The sequence below is a fragment of the Lycium ferocissimum genome, chromosome 2 (genome assembly GCF_029784015.1).
Source record: "Lycium ferocissimum isolate CSIRO_LF1 chromosome 2, AGI_CSIRO_Lferr_CH_V1, whole genome shotgun sequence".
NCBI lineage: Eukaryota > Viridiplantae > Streptophyta > Magnoliopsida > Solanales > Solanaceae > Lycium > Lycium ferocissimum.
In genome coordinates this window covers 42,930,074-42,938,340 of record NC_081343.1, presented here as the reverse complement: position 1 = coordinate 42,938,340, position 8,267 = coordinate 42,930,074, and the positions used below count along the sequence as shown (strand labels likewise).

At 36.3% G+C, this 8,267-nt stretch overlaps 2 protein-coding genes and 1 pseudogene across 2 annotated transcripts; all 3 read left to right on the top strand.

Moving 5' to 3' along the window:
* The first annotated feature begins 1,590 nt into the window (after positions 1-1,590).
* LOC132047614 (disease resistance protein Roq1-like) lies at positions 1,591-2,704 on the top strand (annotated as a pseudogene).
* On the top strand, positions 2,228-3,762 carry LOC132038459 (disease resistance protein RPV1-like). The gene is made up of 3 exons (XM_059429128.1): positions 2,228-2,496; positions 2,630-2,904; positions 3,224-3,762. Exons 2-3 carry the CDS (start codon positions 2,710-2,712, stop codon positions 3,572-3,574), a joined length of 546 nt encoding a protein of 181 aa, XP_059285111.1. The 5' UTR covers positions 2,228-2,496; positions 2,630-2,709; the 3' UTR covers positions 3,575-3,762.
* Positions 3,763-6,696: 2,934 nt separating this feature from the next.
* Positions 6,697-8,230, top strand: LOC132048077 (premnaspirodiene oxygenase-like). The gene is made up of 2 exons (XM_059439016.1): positions 6,697-7,412; positions 7,904-8,230. The coding sequence occupies exons 1-2, from the start codon at positions 6,716-6,718 to the stop codon at positions 8,194-8,196; spliced, it is 990 nt and encodes a 329-aa protein (XP_059294999.1). The 5' UTR covers positions 6,697-6,715; the 3' UTR covers positions 8,197-8,230.
* The last annotated feature ends 37 nt before the right edge of the window (positions 8,231-8,267 follow it).

The window sequence follows — 8,267 nt, the reverse complement described above, 5'->3', positions numbered from 1 at the left end:
ACGCTATAAAAAAATCGGGGTTTTGCAGTTGTTATTTTTTAAGAAACTATGCAGACTCGTCGGGTTTTTTGGAGGAGCTGACAAAGGTTGGGCCCCAACAAGCAGAGGGGGAAAAACGTTGATACCTGTGTTTTATCCGTAGATCCTTCTATTTGTGAGAAAACAGAAGGAAGTTATGAAAGAAGCTTTTGCTAAACATGAAGAAAATTTTAAGGGAGCAGAGAGCAATAAGGTCCAAGCATGGAGGGATGCGCTGAATGAAGCTGCTAACATCTCTGGATTTGACGTCCAACACATGGAAGATGGGTAAAAGTAAAGTTACAAAACACTAATTCATCTATTAATTAGTCATAATTAAATGATAAATTCTATATATACAAATACATGTAATTCATCTATTAATTTGGTCTAAACACAGCCTATTGTTTTTAGTGTGGTGTATGCGCTCTTGGACTTTTAATTTCGATTCAATTGGTCAGTTTGATTAGTTGTCATATTGACCATAAAAAATATGTGGAAATTTTATTTAGAATGGAAATATTTGCTGAAAGAAAAAGAAAAATAGGTCAAAGTAAGAAAGTTGATTGACTATTCATTGTAGTTTTTTCTGTCCTACTATAGTACTTGATAATAAATTTTCTTCTTTTAAATGCATTCACTATGAAGAAGCAGATCTGTCCCCGTTTTGACTTTTTTTTTTTTTTTTTTTTTTAATAAATTTTATTATTCATAGGGTCGGGGGAAGGGAAAGTAGGGGTGGGATTACGTGGAGATCTTGATACTTAACAACAAAAAAGTTGAGATAGTGGCTCAACCAACCGAAGTTCTTAAAGATCCTTACACCCATTTTGACTTGATGCTGATCTATAACATTTATTCACGTGACTTGTTTGCATAAAACATATTACCTACGTCTAATTTAAGTGATTTTTTTATGGAACCCGGAAAACCCGCAATGGTTACCCTTTGGGTGCGCATTGGGGTGTATGCATCGCGTCCTCTTCCATACACCGAACTTAAGCTGAAACTGTAGGTCCTTGATGTGTACTTTTATATCCTTTTCCAAACAGAAAAAATGTGAATCTTTTTGTTTCTATAATCAAAGCCAAGCCACTGGAAAGTGGTATGCAGTGGTATAGTGGTGATAGTAGGAGGAGGATGACGGAGATAATAGAAGAGAGGTGAAGTACATTTTAATTATGCCTTGATTGTGAGTCCAATAGCCAATAGGTATATCTTCGACTAGTGTTCAATACGTCGGACTCAAAATTAAAGTGTTTCGTTTTGCATTTTTCTTAGTTAATCTTGGATAAAACCTGGACATTTTACTTGAAATTTGAATTCAAGGGAAATCGAACTGCATCATGCATCTGTTAACAATTTGGATTGCAAATCTGATACTTCATGATGTTTCTTCAGACATGAATCAAGGTGCATTAGACAAATTGCTGTGACAATTTTTGAAAAGATTGGGCCGTATACGACCTAAAGTTGCTGACCATTTAGTGGGCATAGAGGCCCACGTGCAAAAAGTCGTATCTATGTTGAATATGCATTCTGAGGCTGATGTTCGCACAATTGGGATGGGGTATGGGCAGTATTGGCAAATCAACAATCGCACGAGCTGTTTATCAACTTCAAGAAGAGTTTGAAGGTAGCTGCTTTCTTGATAATGTTAGAGAAGTTTCAACAAAATTCAGAATGCAGGCTTTGAGAGAAAAAATGTTATCTGAGACATTGAAAGAGACTAAAGACAATCTTTATACCAGCACCAATTTGCTGATGAACAGGTTGAGCTATAAAAGAGTGATGGTTGTTCTTGACGACGTGGATATGATGAGCAGATAGACAGTTTGGCCGGAAAGCCTAATGGTTTGGAGCTGGGAGCAGAATCATCATCACCACTAGAAACAGGCAATTGCTGTTGACTCACGGAGGGATCAGAAGTGTATGAGTTAGCCCTTTAGGGAGTAATGAGGCTTTGATGCTCTTCAACAAGTTTGCCTTCAAGGGAGGTGAACCGGAAGGTGATTTTTATGAACTGGCGTCGCATGTCGTGCAATGTGCTTGGGGCCTACTGCTGGCTCTCAAAGTTTTGGGTTCGTTTCTACACAAAAGAGCAAAAGCAGAATGGGAGAGCGAGTTGAGGAGGCTGAAAGAAATTCCCCATGATGATGTGATAGGAAACTTAAATTGAGCATTGATGCATTGAGCGATCTAGATAAGCAAATATTGCTCGATATTTTACTTGTTTCTTCAAGGGAAACGAATAGAGCCTGTCACCAGAAAACTTCTTGCTTTCGGTTTCAAACCTGAAATTGGAGTGCGGTACTTATTCAAAGATCACTTTTATCCAAATCTGATGATGACAGGTTCCAGATGCATGATTTAGTTCAAGAAACTGCTTGGTACATGGTTCGCCATGGACCAAATAAAGAGAGATACAGCAGGTTGTGGATTCCTGACGACATATGTGATGTTATGTCAAAGAAATCAGTAAGTTTACACTACATGGTTGATATATTGAACTACATCTAGAGAGTCATTGACATAAACTGAATAAGTCTTTTTGACAATTTACTTCCGTCATAATAAAAACTACTTGTAACTTCTCTTATTAAATGTGTAGGGTACAGCAGCAATTGAGGGAATAATATTAGCGTACCCTGATAAGCAGAGGATGAACTTAGGATCACAAGCATAAAGGGTATGGAAAATCTACGGCTTCTGAAAATCCAGAATGCTTGCTTCCGTAAAGGTCCAAGGTATCTTCCAAATGAGTTACAATGGCTGAATTGGCACAATTTCCCTTCAACCTCACTTCCACAAGACTTTGTGGGAGAAAAGCTTGTTGGACTTACACTAATTCATGGCCAAATTTCACAACTTTGGCCAGAAGATAAGGTACCTTTTCCCTCTTAAACATTGTTCCCTTGTTTTTCTTCATTGTTTGTACTTACTTTTCTTTGTTAGAGTGACAACCATTGTAAAGCTAACTTTCAGTGTTCAATCTTAAAAATAACTGAAGTCAAATACATTACAAACTAAATATATACCCTAACTTGAGTGTTCATTAATCTCTAGCAATCAGGCAAACGAAGTCACTTATTTCACCAAAGGCTTACTTTTCCCACAAAATGAAAAGAGTCATGTGATGTTAAAAAGATTTTTTTAATCTCATTGTTTAATTTCTCACTCTTTATCTGTTTCCTGATTCAAACAGTATCTTGACAAGCTGAAGTATTTGAACCTCAGCTACTCCAAAGGGTTAATTAGCACTCCAAACTTGGGGCAAATGCCATATCTTGAAAAGTTGAACCTGAGCAACTGTAAGAACCTGGTAGGAGTTCACGAATCACTAGGAGCTCTTACAAGGCTTCAGTATTTGAATTTGTCTCACTGCTCAAAGCTAAGGAGTCTTTCAAAATGCATCCATCTCGAGTCTTTGGAAAAACTTCTTCTCTGGGACTGCACAAAACTTGAAAGTTTTCCTCAAATCATAGGCTTAATGCCAAAGCTTTCGGAACTTCACTTGGAAGGGACTGCGATTAAAGAGATACCCGGTCCATCATAAATCTCAGTGGCCTTGTCTCCATAAACCTCAGTAATTGCAAAGATCTGGAAAGTATAACTTTACAGCATTTGTGGTTTGAGATGTCTCAGGACTCTTAATCTCTCTGGCTGTTCAAAACTTGAGACATTGCCAGAAACCCTTGGTCAATTGGAAACTTTAGAAGAACTACTTCTAGATGGAACTGCAATTATCAAAAACTTCCATCAACTGTCTCTGAGATGGAGAAATTTGAAAATCCTTTTCTTTCTCGGTGGATGCAAGAAAAAAGCAAAGGATAAAACATTCTGGCAAAACAGTTTTAGCTTTCACTTGAATTTAAAGTTAACTTCACTGCCAAATGTCAAGCGCATCACAAGACGTTCAAATGCTAAAAATAAGAAGCCAGAAGTATCACGACCATCATTATCTGGTTTGTCTATCTTGAAGAAATTAGATCTTAGCGACTCTGATTTGGTAGATGAAATAGCTCCTGATATTTGGCAGTTATCCTCATTGGAGGAGTTAAATTTGAGCCAAAATAATTTTATTAAATTTCCTTCAAGAATATCTGGACTCCCGCAATTCAAGGTCCTGAAATTGGACGAGTGCAAGAGCCTTGAAGCGTTGCCTGATCTTCCCTGGAGTATTGAAGTGATAGAGGCAAATGAGTGCCTTTCCTTGCAGAGTCTTGGAAATCTTTCTCCTCAACATGCATTCTTGAGGAAGGTCTCGTTTTTCAATTGTTTAAAATTGGACCAACAAAGCCAAAATCAGCATTCGTGCTGCCCGGATTTGTTGCTGCATTTGCTTCTCCAGGTATGTCTCCAGGGTACTATTTCAGAACTGCTTGAATTTATAAAATCACTATGTTTCAAAATAAAGTATCAAGAGTTTGAATTTGCTACTTGCGCAACAGGGTCACTCCACCATATATGGTCAATTTAGTATAGTGATTGCTGGAGGAAAAATCCCGGATTGGTTTGGTTTCAAAAAATGGGTCGCTCAATCTCAGTCCAGCTACCTACAGATTGGCAAGATAACATTGCAGGGGTGGCATTCTCTTTTGTTTTCAGAGCTCCTTGTTCCAAAATCAAAGCTAGGTGTTACCTTCAAGTTGATAAGCCCAAACCACAGAGAATACGCATATGAGAAGTGCCCCAGCGTCTGCTGCTTCAAAAGATGGGGAGGTCTACAGATCAGACCACTTTGTGGATAGCTTATATACTCATTCCATCTTTTTCGTCTCCTCTTCCCGAATGTGACAGAAGATTGGACTAAGGTTTGTGGTTGCCTTTCAATTAGCCTGAGACAAGAGCCATGGACCAAGGTGAGGAGGTGTGGAATTCATCTGGTGTGCAAAAAAGATTTGAAAACACCATTGGCACCTGGGAGCAAAGAATTGGTGGTGTATGATGGAGATCATTTAGAAAAAGAAGAAGAGGTTGAAAAGGATATAGTGGCACTAATGGCTGGGGTTAATGATTTGAATTGGGATGATGACTCCATTGAGCAAGATAACATTCAGCTTGAGGAATTTGAGAGAAAGTCGCTTGACTATAAGATTCAGAAGACTCTTTCTTTTGATTGCTAGAGTATTGTTCTCTAGCTAATAATGTTTGCTTGTATTAATCGTCGCATGTTGGTTCTGGCTTTTGGAGCTGTTGCTTGATGTTTCTGCTCATTGCTGGTACCTTTCTTGGTTTGCTTGTTTGTGATTACTTCCATGCAGGAGATTGAGTAGTACTCTACTACTACTGCCACCATGGGAAATAAGAAAAATCAGAAATAACAGTTGGCTTTGATTTAGTTGGATTGTTTGGTTTCTCGTGCAGTATGAAACGAACTGTGTAATGTGGTTGTTTTTCTTTTGTTTGCTAGTTGGATATAATGTACACTCTGTATGGATTTGTATCTACAAGACAACATGAATGTACCTTTATATCTTTGTATTTATAGAAGAGTGTGTACTTTCTAAATGTGGATCCTATATATCTTTGTATTGATGGAAGAGTGCTTGTTCTCTAACTATATGGATCCTTTTACATTGCTTTTATTTAGAAATTTTGTTATTTAAAAGAATATGATGCAGCAACTGGGATTTCTAAACCTGTAATATCTATGGTGGGAAAAAAAGTGTAATCGCTATATAGTATTTCCTAGTAGAAGCGCTCAACTATTCAGAACACGGTAATAGCAGGTATCAATCACTTATTTTTATCTTATTTACCTTATTGCACTAAAATCATTTAACTGTTTTGTATTGCCAAAAAATCACTCAACTTTAACGATGAGACACACAAGTATCAGTTTAAAACAGTTCAATATCGTAGTGATCCGAATTAACTATAAATACTATATATCTACTTTATTAGCCCAAAAAAAAAAAAAGATCTTCACAATGTTAAACATCTCAGCGTTACAATTTAACAAGGATTTAGGTCTTTTAGCAAGGCCTCCTTGTTTGCTTGAATTTATTGTAAATAGAGACCTAATGTTCGCTTGATAGTTGATACTATTTGATAACCACATTTCTTCAATAGTCAGTATATTTTCCAAACAACCTTTACTTTTTCGTATTTGCAAGATCCAGAGACTCAATCATTTGGATATGCTACTATTTACTTTGTCATCGTTCAACTCATGTAATTGCATCTTACTTACGTCGGATATAATGAAAAATCAGACACAATTTCTTTTGTCCTATTATGGCATCCGTGTGAATCTCGTCCGATTTTAGCCCTATGCTTTTCATTAGGGACTACAACAATACTAAAAAATGCGCCAATTATTGTAGTTAGGTTTAGCTCAATCATGATAATGTGGCACTACTAAAAATATCTTTATTTTTCTACTGAAAAATGTTCAGTGGCTATTTTTCAATTAATATCGGTAGGAAAAACTTAAATATTAGTGTTTTCACAGGGAGAAATTATGAAGTTTCCCGACGCTTCAATAGTAACCTATTTCCCACCATTCATTTTTTAAAATTGTTTCATTGAATGAATGAGATAAAAATCATGTTTTTATACAAAAATTCTCACTAAATGTCCGTTAAAAAAACATCTATTTTTAGTAGTGTGGATTTACATGAGATATTTGGTTGTCGAAATCAACTTCGAAGAAAACGTGTGTTCAATAAATTATCCAAGAATAAACAAAAATATGCTTACAAAAGGATTAGCAACCCGATCTTTTTCTCATTCAACAATGGAGTTAGAACATTATTTCCTCTCTCTTACCACTTTTTTGACACTATTGCTTCTCATTCTCATTGTGAAGTACTTACCCAAGAAAACAGCCAAAAACCAAATTCTAAACTTGCCTCCAGGTCCATGGAAATTGCCTCTCATAGGAAGCATACACCATTTAATTACAAGCCAATTACCTCACCATACTCTAAGAGACTTAGCCAAAAAGCACGGTCCATTAATGCACTTGCAGCTCGGTGAGATCTCTACGATTGTTATTTCGAGTCCTCGTGTAGCCCAAGAGGTATTAAAAACTCAAGATCTTGCGTTCACAAATCGGCCTGAGCTTTTAAGTATCAGGATTTTGTGTTACAACTATTCGAACATAGCTTTTGCACCTTATGGCAATTACTGGAGACAAATGCGTAAGTTGTGCACGTTGGAACTATTGAGTGCCAAGAAGGTGCAATCATTTGCCATTATTAGGGTGGAAGAAGCATACAATCTTGTTGAATATGTTAAATCAAAATCTGGATCAACTATTAATCTTACAGAAAAGATGTATGCTTTGGCAAATGCTGTAATTTGTAGAGCTGCATTTGGGAAGAGGAGAAAAGAAGAATCAGCATATTTCATGTCTTTGATAAAGGAAGTCTCTTTAATGATAACAGGTTCGGACCTTTGTTGTTATGTTTTTTGATTTAAAGGATAATATGATCAGTATTAATATCGCCTGCTTGACCAACAAAATCTACTTATTTTGAAAAGTGATTTTTGCTAAAAATGTTTTATCAAAAAAAAATATTTAATTTGAAAATGCTTTTTCTTGCGATATTGAGCGACGATTTGTCTTGGCCGATTCAAAGGTATTTCTCTGAGGCTTTCAAGAACAGCTTTACTTTCTTGAAAATGACATTTTTTGTCACAGGTTTAATGAACACCCAAGCCTCACCAAATAAAGCTTTTTTTTTTTTTTGGAGAAAAAAAACTAAATAAACATTTTTGGCTTCCTAGCAGCTCGGGTAGAAAGCTATTAATATATTACAAGTCTTTTACAAAAACATTTAAAACAAACGGGGAAGTAAATCATAGTATCAAAAGTTCTTCATAAGCGTCCAAGATCACACTCCTTTTTTTTTTTTTTTTTCCTTCTATTCAACAGTTTTGGACATAAGCGAGGTGTTTCCTTCTCTCAAATTCTTGCAAACCATTACTGGGACAAGCGCAAAATTAGTGAAGCTTCACAAGAAGCTTGACAAGATGCTTGATATGATAATAGAGGAGCACAAGGAGAAGCTGCAGCAAGTAAACATGGAACTAAAGGATGGTGAAGAAGAATCAATAAGAAAAGAGGATTTGGTGAATTTGCTATTAAGACTCCAAGAAAGTGGCACTCTTGAATTTCCCTTCAGTACAGACAATATCAAAGCAGTCATAATGGTGAGATTTCTTTAGTAGGGATTTATTTTTGGTTACATAGACTGAGTGTAAATATTCTTTTATGTTATTAATGAATTTTAACCTAT

Coding starts and splice junctions, on each gene's coding strand:
- LOC132048077 (XM_059439016.1), top strand. CDS start 6,716: ATGCTTACAAAAGGATTAGCAACCCGATCTTTTTCTCATTCAACAATG. Junction 7,413..7,903: donor AGTCTCTTTAATGATAACAG/GTTCGGACCTTT, acceptor TCTATTCAACAG/TTTTGGACATAAGCGAGGTG.
- LOC132038459 (XM_059429128.1), top strand. CDS start 2,710: ATGGAAAATCTACGGCTTCTGAAAATCCAGAATGCTTGCTTCCGTAAA. Junction 2,905..3,223: donor AACTTTGGCCAGAAGATAAG/GTACCTTTTCCC, acceptor TGATTCAAACAG/TATCTTGACAAGCTGAAGTA.